Source organism: Polypterus senegalus, chromosome 1, assembly GCF_016835505.1.
Source record: "Polypterus senegalus isolate Bchr_013 chromosome 1, ASM1683550v1, whole genome shotgun sequence".
NCBI lineage: Eukaryota > Metazoa > Chordata > Cladistia > Polypteriformes > Polypteridae > Polypterus > Polypterus senegalus.
The window spans coordinates 117725677-117740870 of record NC_053154.1 but is presented as its reverse complement, the minus strand read 5'-3'; the positions used below and the strand labels follow the sequence as shown (position 1 = coordinate 117740870).

Here is a 15194-nt window from a genome sequence, read left to right as displayed (position 1 = left end):
GAAGATATCTATAAATGACTTAAAGATATCTTTAAATGATTTGCAGATATCTTTAAATGAATTACAGATATCTTTAAATGAGTGCTTGCGTATTTAAAGATATCTTTAAATGATTTAAAGATATCTTTAAATGAATTACAGATATCTTTAAATCACTTCCTCTTTATTTAAAGATATCTTTAAATGAATTACAGATATCTTTAAATCACTTCCTCTTTATTTAAAGATATCTTTAAAACGAATTACAGATATCTTTAAATCACTTCCTCTTTATTTAAAAGTTGTACTCATTATTCAAAAATCACATCACTTCCTGTGAAAGGCTTCCGTTAATCGTTCGTGTATTATAGAATTACAAATATACTTGCATTTCTGTTTTCCAACGTGCGAGTAGTGCAGTGTCACAATCACGCCCCAGAGGTAATGCTCAACATTCATTTTATAGTAATTTTTCAGAGTTTTAATCATATATAGCACCGTTTCACACAAAATATCAATGGCAGCTGCCGCACGTTTGGGTTTCTTAGTTCGAATAAAGGCGGTCGTTTCCAGTCCGACTCCTCGATATTTTACCTTTTTATTCTGGCGTTAGGATTTTTTTCCATATTTTTTGTCCATGTGTGTAAAATATGAAATATGAGAACGATTGTTTGCGCCGTTTATGTTTGCTGTGCATAAGTTTCTCGCAGCGCTTGTTATTTACTTATTTATATGAAAGTCAATTTCGACATGTTCATCATGCGGCTTTCCAACGTAGACGACATTTAGATAAATGTGTGCTTATGTGTACTGTTTAGCTTTCCTTTTGCAGATCACATGTCAAGAGAGAGGGCTGAAGTCCAGCGCGTGTTAGCCCAGGCGCTGACATTCGTACATCAAGCAGAAGAAGAACTTGGAGCAGACATGGAAGGGCAGAACTCGGCTGCAGATTCTGAAGCGGCCGCATTTGTTCGCGAAACTAGAGCCTTATTTCAAAGACGTTCAACTGCAGAGACGAATCACAGAAGAGGAGGTGATGACTAAATAACTTCCAAGTCGTGATACGGAATAATTCACTTCATAATTAAAAATTGCCCGTTTATCACGATTAATTCATGATGGAACCTTATATCCACTTTCCTTTGCAAGTTTGTCAGTCAGTCAGTCGGTCATTACACAACCCGCTATATCGTAACACAGGGTCACGGGGGTTGTGTATTTTAATTATAATACGCGCATACTAACAAACATGTGATGTATTAGTGTTAAACTAATTCGTGAAACATAACCTCCCACTGTATTTCTATAGGCAGAAAATATAAAGGACGGGTTAGAGGCGATATTTGGAAAAGTAACTTGTTTCTGTTACAAAAACACAATGAAGACTTTGTCCCTCCACCATTAGAAATGGCCAGGTTGACAAGAAATGGTTTAGGTTAGTAATTTTAATTTATAGTATAGGTGTCTATATTTTGGCAGGTAAAGTATAAATTGTATTAATTATGAAATGATTTCAACATCTGTAATTACACAGTCTATAACTAAAATCTCAAAAAGTGTTGTAAAATGTAATATTACAAAGAAATGGCTGTAGTTAACAATTTTAAATATTGCAGGTGTTCCTAAACATGAACAGCCTGGTTCTACTGAAAGATATGGCTCAAAGTCAATAATTCAAAGGAAATGGAATTTTTCTCGTTTTGAGAAGTTTGTACAGGATAGCTTTCCTGAAGCACCATTGCATTTGACCGGCTTCACCTTTGCAAAAGCAGAAAAAGGCAGACGTCTTAAAAAACTTGCTGCAACAACAATACATGATTTAGAATTGGAAATTGGAAAAGGGAAGATTTTTGTAGTTCCTGGACGAGATCTACCTCTACCAGTTCAGGTTTGTTTTGTAAGCAAACTTGTATTATAAATTAATATTGATAATATAAGTGTGAATATTTTTTTATTTGTTTCATTTTCACAGTACCATTTTGCAAAAGAAATCAACAGGCATCTATCTATCACATATAGTGCCTATTTATCCACAAACATGTACATGCATTATATAGCTGCTAGCATAATTTTTATATTGTCATACAGCTGACAGAAGTAGGAATGTCCTCAGTTACTTTTGCTGACAGACCTGAAACCAACTTGCAAAATGAAGGTCAGACCCAATTAGAAGAAGTGCATGATGCTTTGAGCTCAGAAATTCATCATGTAGGGAACAACCAGGAGAGGCTAAATGTCAATGTACAGACTATAGAAGACAGTCATCCCCAACATGAGGTAAGGGTATATTTCACAGTACTTCTTTAAGAAATTGATAAATTGTGCCAGCAGCTGGCAGGAGTTTACCAGGCAAAGGCACCACTAAAATGAAATATGGTGGGTGTTTGCAGTTGAATGTACTTTGACAGTAGGAGTGGTCCCAATCTGTATATACTTATAATGTATAGATGTCTTGTACAGCATTAGAGGGGGTCATTTGCAAAAGGAAGCAAAGGTTGTGACCTAGTGCGGCCCCTGGAAACTACCTGCTAGTCAGGGCCACCTCATAAGTTGCATACATTTCTCATATACTGTAATACCAAGATTCATTATTTAAAATTCTAAGATTAATAAGAGGATATCTCTTGTATGTTTGTTAGATAGAGAATGCAAGTGTGGTTTATGTATTCTTTACAGATGAAGCATTACAATGTGAATGTTATACTGTATTGCAATTACTTAAAATGTGTTTTTACTATACCTAGACTGCATTTTTTCTAAAATTGTATTTAGTAAAGCAAAAATGTATTTTAGGGTTATATACACTATTTATTTTTAGACTCCTGTCTTAGATGTTGAAGTTAGAGAAGAGTCAGTTCAGAGAGTAGCAGATGTTACAAACCAACCAGAGGTATGCAAACATTTTCACATTTTTGTTTAAATATAAAAGCATATGATAAAAACATAGTGCCTGTTTGTTTGTATTACAGAATTGTACAAATTTACCAATCTAAAGCAAGTTTAATTTGAAAATCACTTGTGTATAAATAGAAAAAATGTGTACATTTTCACATTGTGTTCCAATGTAAACCTTAATGTAAAAATAGAGAGAAATTTCAGGATTCTTTAACCTGATATTAATTAAAAACATCCTTTTAATAACACCATAGGATTAGGTTTTCAAGGTCTTTAAAAGAATTACTTCATATTTAGTTCTAACAAATCAATTTTTCTTGTAAATTATTAAGAAGTACAGATTATATTATAACCCCATTAGTTAAATTACTTTATTTTAAATATTAATACTCCCCTTTGTGCTTAGTCAATAAGTTTTTCTCATTCTTTTGGCGTTGATTTTCCATATTTTTTATTTGTAAAATGAATTGAGAAGTTCCCTTTTTTGTATTTCCCCTTTGTATTATTATTAAAGATTCACATTCATCGTTTTCCAACGTAGACGACATTTAGATAAATGTGTGCTTATGTGTACTGTTTAGCTTTCCTTTTGCAGATCACATGTCAAGAGAGAGGGCTGAAGTCCAGCGCGTGTTAGCCCAGGCGCTGACATTCGTACATCAAGCAGAAGAAGAACTTGGAGCAGACATGGAAGGGCAGAACTCGGCTGCAGATTCTGAAGCGGCCGCATTTGTTCGCGAAACTAGAGCCTTATTTCAAAGACGTTCAACTGCAGAGACGAATCACAGAAGAGGAGGTGATGACTAAATAACTTCCAAGTCGTGATACGGAATAATTCACTTCATAATTAAAAATTGCCCGTTTATCACGATTAATTCATGATGGAACCTTATATCCACTTTCCTTTGCAAGTTTGTCAGTCAGTGGTCATTACACAACCCGCTATATCGTAACACAGGGTCACGGGGGTTGTGTATTTTAATTATAATACGCGCATACTAACAAACATGTGATGTATTAGTGTTAAACTAATTCGTGAAACATAACCTCCCACTGTATTTTATAGGCAGAAAATATAAAGGACGGGTTAGAGGCGATATTTGGAAAAGTAACTTGTTTCTGTTACAAAAACACAATGAAGACTTTGTCCCTCCACCATTAGAAATGGCCAGGTTGACAAGAAATGGTTTAGGTTAGTAATTTTAATTTATAGTATAGGTGTCTATATTTTGGCAGGTAAAGTATAAATTGTATTAATTATGAAATGATTTCAACATCTGTAATTACACAGTCTATAACTAAAATCTCAAAAAGTGTTGTAAAATGTAATATTACAAAGAAATGGCTGTAGTTAACAATTTTAAATATTGCAGGTGTTCCTAAACATGAACAGCCTGGTTCTACTGAAAGATATGGCTCAAAGTCAATAATTCAAAGGAAATGGAATTTTTCTCGTTTTGAGAAGTTTGTACAGGATAGCTTTCCTGAAGCACCATTGCATTTGACCGGCTTCACCTTTGCAAAAGCAGAAAAAGGCAGACGTCTTAAAAAACTTGCTGCAACAACAATACATGATTTAGAATTGGAAATTGGAAAAGGGAAGATTTTTGTAGTTCCTGGACGAGATCTACCTCTACCAGTTCAGGTTTGTTTTGTAAGCAAACTTGTATTATAAATTAATATTGATAATATAAGTGTGAATATTTTTTTATTTGTTTCATTTTCACAGTACCATTTTGCAAAAGAAATCAACAGGCATCTATCTATCACATATAGTGCCTATTTATCCACAAACATGTACATGCATTATATAGCTGCTAGCATAATTTTTATATTGTCATACAGCTGACAGAAGTAGGAATGTCCTCAGTTACTTTTGCTGACAGACCTGAAACCAACTTGCAAAATGAAGGTCAGACCCAATTAGAAGAAGTGCATGATGCTTTGAGCTCAGAAATTCATCATGTAGGGAACAACCAGGAGAGGCTAAATGTCAATGTACAGACTATAGAAGACAGTCATCCCCAACATGAGGTAAGGGTATATTTCACAGTACTTCTTTAAGAAGTTGATAAAGTGTGCCAGCAGCTGGCAGGAGTTTACCAGGCAAAGGCACCACTAAAATGAAATATGGTGGGTGTTTGCAGTTGAATGTACTTTGACAGTAGGAGTGGTCCCAATCTGTATATACTTATAATGTATAGATGTCTTGTACAGCATTAGAGGGGGTCATTTGCAAAAGGAAGCAAAGGTTGTGACCTAGTGCCGGCCCCGCCCCTGGAAACTACCTGCTAGTCAGGGCCACCTCATAAGTTGCATACATTTCTCTATACTGTAATACCAAGATTCATTATTTAAAATTCTAAGATTAATAAGAGGATATCTCTTGTATGTTTGTTAGATAGAGAATGCAAGTGTGGTTTATGTATTCTTTACAGATGAAGCATTACAATGTGAATGTTATACTGTATTGCAATTACTTAAAATGTGTTTTTACTATACCTAGACTGCATTTTTTCTAAAATTGTATTTAGTAAAGCAAAAATGTATTTTAGGGTTATATACACTATTTATTTTTAGACTCCTGTCTTAGATGTTGAAGTTAGAGAAGAGTCAGTTCAGAGAGTAGCAGATGTTACAAACCAACCAGAGGTATGCAAACATTTTCACATTTTTGTTTAAATATAAAAGAATATGATAAAAACATAGTGCCTGTTTGTTTGTATTACAGAATTGTACAAATTTACCAATCTAAAGCAAGTTTAATTTGAAAATCACTTGTGTATAAATAGAAAAAATGTGTACATTTTCACATTGTGTTCCAATGTAAACCTTAATGTAAAAATAGAGAGAAATTTCAGGATTCTTTAACCTGATATTAATTAAAACATCCTTTTAATAACACCATAGGATTAGGTTTTACAGTAGGAGCTGCAATTCTGAAACCAAAGACAAAATACTGTACTGTAGTTCTAGCAAGAGGTATATATCTTTAAGCTCATAAATTCTGGTACAGATATAAAACCTCTATGGTTTCCAGCATTTAGTTTCTTATTAATCTTTATTTAAGTTTATAAGTACAAGGATTTATTAATAAACCATTCTACTTTAGGTAAAATTTGGGGTTTACTTTTTAGTTTCAGTTGTTATCTCTGACTACTGAGGCAGCAACAGCAACACCACCACCTTCTCCTTTTGCATATGTAAATACTGGGACTCCAACAGTACGTATCACAGTTCATCTTTTCTTGTCACATTCTGTTCTTGTCTACTGCAGTGTTTTCTAGTGCACCAGGATAAACTAAATGGTCTTTTATAAAAGAGAAGAAAAAACTATATTTATTAAATGATGTGTTTTTTTTAGCATATTCATTTTTTGTTAAGGAGAGTTATACATTCTTTTAACTCATTGTGTAGTAAATTTACTAAAACAAAGAATTATGAGAGGGGTGTAGGGTGCAGTTTGGAGGTTAGTTTTCCATCAGAGCTGTGGTTATTAAATAATAATTAATACTGTGCTTCTTGTGTGGTCTGCATTTTCAGTTTATTTATTTATTTATTTGTTTATTTATTTTTGTAAGATCCAAATACACCAGTCACATTCTGAGGAAAAGGAGTTGGATCTTAAACAAGGTAATATTACCATTCACTCAAAATGTTTTAGCTCTTGAGTGATAAAAGAAAGAAGAAAAAGGTAGTATAGCAAATAATACAAATGTATTCTAAGACCTTAGTTTATACTATTTTTCTGTTAGGGTAAACTGAATCTGTTTCCCTCACAAAAAACTTTAGTTGACTTCTCATTTTTATAATAATAATTTTAAAGTAACAGCAATTTCAGCATATTGCTAGATATATTATTTTGGCTTCAGTTCCACCTCAACAAATGACCTTTAAGAATACCTTTAGAGCAGGTTTCAAAGTTCTAATTACAAACCTTGAAAGATACCTATGCTACGCCATGTTCTGTCATCTTACCACTTCCTACTGATCTGATGATACTGTTACATTGTTATACAACTCAGAACTTTTCTAGCCAGTCTTCAAATAATACAAGATATGAGGTAAAAAATAAACAGCTTTTTTTGAGATGCACTTTTCACATTGTTTTTAATGTGTTGAAGGTTTTTCTGAATTGGAATTGCTTGTTGAAGATGAAATTTGTATCAGCATAAGAAGAGAAAAAATCTTAGAAGATGTTCAAGCAATCTATAGTAAAACTGACATTCTGAACAAACGTTTACGTGTAAAGTTTATGGATGAGGAGGGTGATGACTTTGGAGGCTTAACAAAAGACCTTTTCTCTTCCTTTTGGAATAAGGCTTTTACTGAATGGTTTAAAGGGGAAGATGCCCTTGTTCCTTGTCTTCCTATAAACCAGTTCTCTGAAGCTCCTGGCATATTCTCTGTTGTTGGCAAAGTACTGTCACATATGTGTCAGCTCATCCATTGTATACCACCTCGGTTCTGCAGGTCAACTCTGCTTTCCATTGTGTTTAATACCTCCACTATAGACAGTGGAATACTGTTAGATGATTTTTTGTTGCATGTAACAACAGCAGAGCGTAGCCTACTGTGGAAAGCTTTGAAAGATTTTACTGCAGTCAGTGCACCTGAAAAACAGGACCTGCTTAATTTTTTTTCAGTTCATGGCATGTATACTCTTCCTTCTACATCCAATTTTAAAAGTCAGCTGCTTTTAGTTGCACAAAATGAACTTATTATAAAGCCAATGTATTTGAATACATTCATTCGGCAATCAATACCACAAGTACACATGGCAATATTTTGGTCACAGCTAGACACAGACCTCATTTCTTATTTGTACTGGAAGGAGATGCCAACTGTAGATCGTGTTTTACAATGCCTTACTACATGTGAACCTGACTTAAGACCTGAAGAAGATGTAGTCTATTATTACCTGCGTGACTTTATTAAGTCACTGTACCTAGATGACATGTGTAAATTTCTTCAGTTTGTAACTGGTTCCCCACTGTTACCATATGATGGGATTAAGGTATCTTTCAATAGACTAAGTGGCACACAACGTAGACCTATTGCACATACATGCAGCAATATAATAGAAATTCCTGTAACTTACACATCTGTGCAGGAATTTAGACGGGAAATGAGGTCTGTTTTGTATTCGGATGAAGCATTTACAATGACAATGTTGTAATTTTTTTTTTTTCTTAAATATAGTAACTATATAGTAATATAGTTCCAGGTGCCTGTTTCAGCAAACTGCAGTGCTGAAAGAAACAGATATAATATATACTTAGATTTCAGAAAGATTAAAAGGTTTTGAAAATCACACATTATTGTAATAATCTCAAATAAAAATGTCCAGTTTTTCATGTTTATTTGTTACACACATTGCTAAAATTACATATTTCAGAAACAACATTGTGTTGTTTAACTACAATTGTCATTATTACAATGTTGTTTCATAAAGTTGGAAGTCAAATATGTATAGTTTTTGCTGTTTGTATTACCCTCAAACAAACTGTATCTCTTTCAAACTGGAAGTGATATGTAATTTTTACAAGAATAATGTGAAGTTTTATGTATGATACAATTTATAATTGTTAATATTTTTGGTAAAGTGCTTAATAATATTGTTTTAAATCCAAATAAATTGGTATCTGACAACAATGCACAACATTATACTGAGTAATTTTTTGGAAAAAATGTTTGTTTTCTTCATGTCTGTCGGTGAATTAAAGTTCGTACTGCTGCCTGATAGCACCACACCATATTGAGTGGTAACTCTGAGCTGGCCTTGGGTGTGTGTGTGTGTGTGTGTGTGTGAGTGGGCCCAGCCTGTAAAAGGCAGACATCCAATTCAAGTGTTGTTTCTATGTTGTTCTCATTTCTTCTGGTGGTACAATCAAATAACAAATTTAAATGCATTGCCTATGCAAGCTTGGATCCCCTGCATAACTGTGGAGTAGTTCACCCTTACCACTCAAATAAGATTCCTCCTCTTCCTTCTGTGACCTCTCCCTCCTGCAGTTTTAACCTTAAACACCAACCTTCCTCCAGACTCAATAAACTCTTGTTGTAAAGTGGTTTTAAATCCGGTCATGGTGTCACAGACAACTTGCAGTAGCGCCAGGTGCAGCAGACTAGAAAAGTCTTTGGTGGGTTTTTGGATCCTTAAACTCTAGGGTGTGCAAGGAAGGGCCTTGTCTGTCTCCTTAGGTAAAAGGGTTAGAATGGCCCCATATGTTAATTATAGAAATGTTTTTGCTTTTCAAGCATTCTTTCCATGGTCACACTCTTGTTTCTGATGAGAAAGCTAGGTATCCTAGTCTACTGTTAGGAGGAGCTCCATACTGTATGCTTCTATCCACATCACCTCTCAGTTACATTGAATTTATTGTCGTAATTTACTTTCATTACCTGAGTTTTATTGTGCAGTTCAAAATGGAACATATTAAACTGAAAGACTACAGACATGCATCCGTAACATTTTACATCATGAAAACTACGTAAACAGTTGAAGTTACCTACCTCAGACATGTGGTGAAAACAGCACCTCATCCAAAGCACTTTGCCTTTTAGATGCACATTTGTGTAGGCAACATCAATCTGTTATACAGGTCCTTCATTAATTTGGATCGGGCATGCAGACACAAGGCCCATGTTCTTCACCTATGTGGTGCCTTTCACAACACTACTGTAATATAAGCTAAGATCAGTGAAAATGGGTGGTTGCTGTGTGTCTTGGATTTCTGACAATAAATGGAGCACTATTTGAGGCTACATAACAGTGTGCAAGGTTAAAGTTTGGTAAGTGACACAGGGACTCTCTGAAGAACTCCCAGATTTCTTCCTGCTTACCCTATTGTAATACTCTGAGACTAACTGCTGAGATTCTTGTGTGGGTATGCCAGTGTGGGCTGTACAGGAGGCCTGGTGGATGACTTCTTTTAGTGAGGAATTGAGGAAGCATATGCAGCTTAATGTTAGCAAAACAGATGATGATGATGTACTACTAGAATTGACCAATTCCTTAATCCAAGAAGAAGGTGCATGTAACTGGACAAAATCTGTATTGGGCTGCAATCACTGAAACAATATACAAAATTGGCTAACTGTGTTTCCAAGGGTTGCTGAGGTCATTTGACATGAGTAGAATAAATCTGTATATGTTGCATGAATTTAAGGTACCAAGTGTGCTCTTTTAAAACAACAATTGTCAACAGACTGGATAAGTTAATCAATAAGACCAGTTCTGTTTTAGGACCAGGCCCTGGAGTGGTGGCTCTGAGGCTAGGGATCTGCACTGGCAATCAGAAGATTGCCAGTTTGAATCCCATAAATGCCAAAAGCGGCTCTGCTTTGTTGGGCCCTTGAGCAAGGCCCTTAACCTGCACTTGCTGAGCGCTTTGAGTTGTGAGAAAAGCACTATATAAATGCAAAGAATTATAAGCTGCTGGCTATCAGGAACAGTGCCTCATACCTGCTGATACCCTGGCAATCTGTGGATCACCTTTAATTCTTGGCTCTTCTACTGTGGTGCAGTGAGTGCTATTGGATATCTTTCTTTTTTACTATTTACCATTACATGTTAAAGCATATACCTTGAATGGACAATTTGTTTTCTGACATTTTAGTAGGTTAATGTTACATTTAGTATGGTCAAGTTAATATTTTTTTGCTCTCGGTCTAGTATTTAATATGACTAATAACTATTCTAAAGTAACATTTTCTTTTGCACAGTTCATAGTTTAAATTTTCCAATCCCTTCTGTTACATACTGTTTAACTCAAATTTCTTTTGTCTATTTAAAGTGTTTGCTGAATGTTTTTTTATTTTTAACATTTACCTTTCCTTGATTTTATTTTTTCTATGACTCTGAAATTACATTCTGCCCTACTGTCCACTGTACCTAAACATCAGACATTTTCACAATTCTTTTGCAATTTAGAAACTGAAAGTAAAGTTGATTTTTTTCTGCTTGTGCATGTGTATTTTAAGGCAGTATTTTACAGCATCAGAAAATATAAGACATACAGTACATTCAATTAAAGATACAGTCAAAGAAAGAGACTGTTTACTAAGCATAATTGTAAACCTATTATATTTACTGCCAGCACAATAAAAAACATAGAAAATTATAAAAAAAATGGAACATGAAATTATATGTTTAGGGTTCTTCCAATAATACTAAAACTGAAAATGAAATCATGGTTGACAACTCTCTTAATTCTTTTTCCAATATGATGTTAAGCTGATGATGCAGTGCTGTCTGCATTAGATTGTAAAAGCTGAACAACACAACGGACACATCGAGAATAGTTATCCTGTAATCCATCTCCATGCTGAAATTCAGCAGAAAGCATTTCCATCTGCTGATTAGTTAAATTTAATGTGTTGGATGACTCTTCTTCCTCAGTCACATCAGAAGAAATTAAAGCTGGCCCCCCAATTCTTTGTAAGTTTTCTAATAAAAGCTGTTCAATAGTAGCATCTGATGGAGCAGAATTTGTGATGAGAAGCCCATCTGACCAAATCTGTTCTGGTGTTCGGTTTCCTTCTGTTCTAATTCTGTGCATATTCCAACCATTTCTAAATAGTTCAAGTCGTTTGTTAATTTCATTAAGGTACACTAAATGAAGACATGCTATGTGTACATTATTGTCTGGATTCAGAATACGAAGATCCTCCATTTCATAGAATTCCTTGTAAAATGGTTCAATGACCTGTGAGAATACGTCTTTCCAAAGCCTTTCAATTCTTTGGTTGTGTACTGATCGTCCAGTAATATGGCTACCACGCTGCAGTCCTCTCAGGATATTCATGAGTAGTGCTACTTGAGTATTTTCTCCTCCATGATCTGATCTTACTCGAGATGGTAAGCCATACTTCACAACAGCCTTGCAAAAAACTTTTAAAACTGTGAATGATTTGTTATCCAATGCACAATTTAAATATGGAATAAGACGCGAGAATCCATCAATACATCCATGAACAGTAAATCCCCATCTACAAAAAAAATATTTAAAGGAAACCAGAACATAAATTATATATCCTAAATATTTTTTGATCAGAAAATTGATATTCTATTACTTTTCTCAAATGAATGAGATTACAATAAACTGGCTTACCTTGCTCAGATCAAATTCAGTAATAAATAATGCAGGTAACTAAAAGTGTTAGAGCTACCTAATATACCATACAGCTGTACAAGAATGAATTACCTTATCAACTTCATGTGGCTGTCCATGTGCCAGAGACTGTTTGGGGATGCAACTCGGTATGATCTTCTTTGGATTACCTGGGCCCATCTTCCTGCAGTACTCATAGGGTCAATTCTCATTAAAGAGCTGCGTATTCTTTTTCTTTGTACAATTAATCCCTTTGCTCTAAGATATCCACTGATCATCTGTTAGGAATTCATACAGCAGGAATGTTTTAGTAAGCTAAAGTACACTAATATGTTGGTTTGTGTGTGTGTGTGCACACGTGTGTGTGAGTGTATAATCACAGGATTAATTAATGAAAGGCTTCTTCTAACTTTTTAAAGTTCTGCATTAAAATACCACCTCAAACAAACTTAATAAGTGATTGCAGAGAAGCAGAGGTCACTGGGGCAGAACTACAGTAGGTTAAAGAAAGGAAGAGAAACTGAACCCAAGCCAATGAAAGAGTAGAGCTAAACACATTTACCCATAATATTCCAAAAAAGATTAATGTAATATCCTTGGCCTTTGCATTGTGAGAAAAAAATATTTCTGCAGAGACAACACAAACATGGGGGAAACTTGTACACTCCACATTGTTACTACATATAAAATATGCAAATAAAAATAATTCAATTTCTAGAAGCAAAAAAAAACTTACCTCTGTCCCAGAATTTGGATATTGAGAATGGAGCAGTTTTACTTCATTATCAAGTTCATTGTCAGTAATGCCACTGAATTTACTGCGTGGGGACAGTCCTTCCTTTTTAAGTCTCTTGTAGATATATGACACAGAACAACCTAAGTGGTCAGCAATCTTCTGTCCAGTATATCCTCGTAAAATATAAATTTGAAGTTGTTCTCTAGTAATCAATATCTTTGGTAAACCATGGCCACCTGTGTGTTATATTGTTGTTTATTGCATAAACCTCACAACCATTATAATATTCATCTCTTTTTAAAATGAATATAGAAGATAAAATACCTCAATTTTGTGGTCTAGTTTTGACTGTTTAAACTCACAAATTGTAACTGACATATTTAAAGTTTAATGTGAAATGGATGTACAGTAAATATTACTAAAAACTTACATTTAATTTTGAGATTACATATAAAAACATATAAGGAAGAGTGAGGTAGACTGACTGTCACATCCCAAATAGTGATTTGGAATATTTTTTAAGATGAAGTAGGCTATTACCTTAGGTAATTAGTCATTCAAACCTAAGCTATTTACACATATAAAATCTTTTGGTGCCTTTGAATCAAAATTATTTCCACTTCCTTCACCACCTCTTGAGCAACATTCTCCTTGACTAGAAATTAAGAATAACTAAATATCCTGAATTTGCATTGTTTTATTTCCTTTTCTCAAGAGGGATACTTAGAACAAAATATTAAATTAGCTTTTGTTCCTCTATATATAGGACTTATGCAGTATACACATTCCATTCATTTATTTTAAGATAACATACCTTCTCGTCTGCGTTGAGTTGTAAAAGTACTACTGCTTGACTGAGAATCTTCCATATTTTCAAAGAAACTCAACAAATCCTCTAAAGAATGTGATATTTCTATACGAATGTTCTCTGGTATTTGTACTGAAATTCTGTCAAACTGTGTTTTGGTCATTTGAAGCAACCTCAAATTAGAATTGTTAATTTCCAAAGAGCCTTCTTCTGCATTTCGCTGAAAGGTTCTAAGGATATTTTTGACTTCCCTGAGAACAGAACGTGCTCCTGATGTTTCTGCCATGATTACTGGCTGCTAGAAAATAAATATGATCCAGAGATGTTGTTAGTTCAGCAGGAAGTGATGTAAACATATATTTAAATAAGGAGGAAGTGATTTAAAGATATCTGTAATTCATTTAAAGATATCTCTAAATAAAGAGGAAGTAATTTAAAGATATCTGTAAGTATGCAAGTGCTCATTTAAAGATATCTGCAAATCATTTAAAGATATCTGTAAATCATTTAAAGATATCTTTAAATACGCAAGCGCTCATTTAAAGATATCTGCAAATCATTTAAAGATATCTGTAATTCATTTAAAGATATCTGTAAATCATTTAAAGATATCTTTAAATACGCAAGTGTTCATTTAAAGATATCTGTAAATCAATTAAAGATATCTTTAAATACGCAAGTTCTCATTTAAAGATATCAGTAACAACCTTGACTAAAATATTCTAAGCCAAAGTGACATTTGGAGATATCTGTAATTGATTTAAAGATATCTGTAATTGATTTGAAGATATCTGTAAATCATTTAAAGATATCTTTAATTGCTTTTCATAAAGATATCTTTAAAGGATTTACAGATATCTTAATTGCATTTAAAGATATCTTTAAAAGATTTAGAGATATCTTTAAATGTTTTTAAGATATCTTTAAATGATTTAAAGATATCTCTGAATGATAATTTGGCTTGCCATAGTGTCCCTAGACTCTTTTTCTACTCTTTGCCTCCTTTGTGCATTAAAATGCATCAGTGCATCATGGTTCTTTCTGTCCTCCGCATACAAGTGATAATGTTATTTTTTCTAATGATATTTCCCAATCAAAGCAAGTAAAGTGAAAACAATAAAGGCCATGGTACTGAGATATGGGACACCATATAAAACTTGGAGTACTGACTGTACATTTCTGTAGGTAGTGAAACCTATTTGATAAATAAGAACTAAACCAAGTAAGCACAGTGCCTTTGAGCAGATTGTAATTTCTCAGCCTGTGTAGACCTAATAGAATAGTCAGTAGTGTTAAACACTGCACTTAAATCTAACACCATAATTAGAGTGGAATTTTCTTCATCAGAGTATCTCAGAATGTCAGTTACAACATGGGTTAGTGCTATTTCTGGATTATAAAAGCCAGACTGGAGTTTCTCAAATAAATTGTTATGTGTAAGGTTAGATTGAAAACTGAGTGGCAACTACTTTTCAAGTATTTTAGAGAGAAAGGGGAAACTTGAAATGGGTCTCTACAGTAATTATTAAGCATATCTGGGTCTAGCTCTGTTTTTTAAGTAGTGGTTTGACACCTGACAATATTAGGGCATCAGGAACTGGACCAATCAATATTGAACTATTGATAATGCTAAGAATGGGTGCTGCCAGAACATCCATTG

At 34.0% G+C, this 15194-nt stretch overlaps 2 protein-coding genes across 14 annotated transcripts; one reads left to right on the top strand and one right to left on the bottom strand.

Moving 5' to 3' along the window:
* Window positions 1-245: 245 nt before the first annotated feature.
* Window positions 246-8053, top strand: LOC120531381. Of its 13 annotated transcripts, none has more exons than XM_039756768.1 (9): window positions 246-420; window positions 812-1012; window positions 1289-1414; window positions 1596-1876; window positions 2068-2256; window positions 2798-2869; window positions 6012-6098; window positions 6456-6507; window positions 6999-8053. In XM_039756768.1, exons 2-9 carry the CDS (start codon window positions 817-819, stop codon window positions 8051-8053), a joined length of 2058 nt encoding a protein of 685 aa, XP_039612702.1. In that variant the 5' UTR covers window positions 246-420; window positions 812-816. The 13 variants fall into 13 exon arrangements, with proteins under 13 accessions (XP_039612702.1, XP_039612693.1, XP_039612716.1 ...); XM_039756759.1 differs by having other exon boundaries at window positions 798-1012; XM_039756782.1 differs by having other exon boundaries at window positions 246-1012; window positions 1596-1867.
* Window positions 8054-10988: 2935 nt separating this feature from the next.
* On the bottom strand, window positions 10989-13897 carry LOC120518111. The gene is made up of 4 exons (XM_039740717.1): window positions 13541-13897; window positions 12727-12962; window positions 12084-12268; window positions 10989-11868 (listed from the first exon to the last, which is right to left on the bottom strand). The coding sequence occupies exons 1-4, from the start codon at window positions 13818-13820 to the stop codon at window positions 11109-11111; spliced, it is 1461 nt and encodes a 486-aa protein (XP_039596651.1). The 5' UTR covers window positions 13821-13897; the 3' UTR covers window positions 10989-11108.
* Between the last annotated feature and the right edge of the window lie 1297 nt (window positions 13898-15194).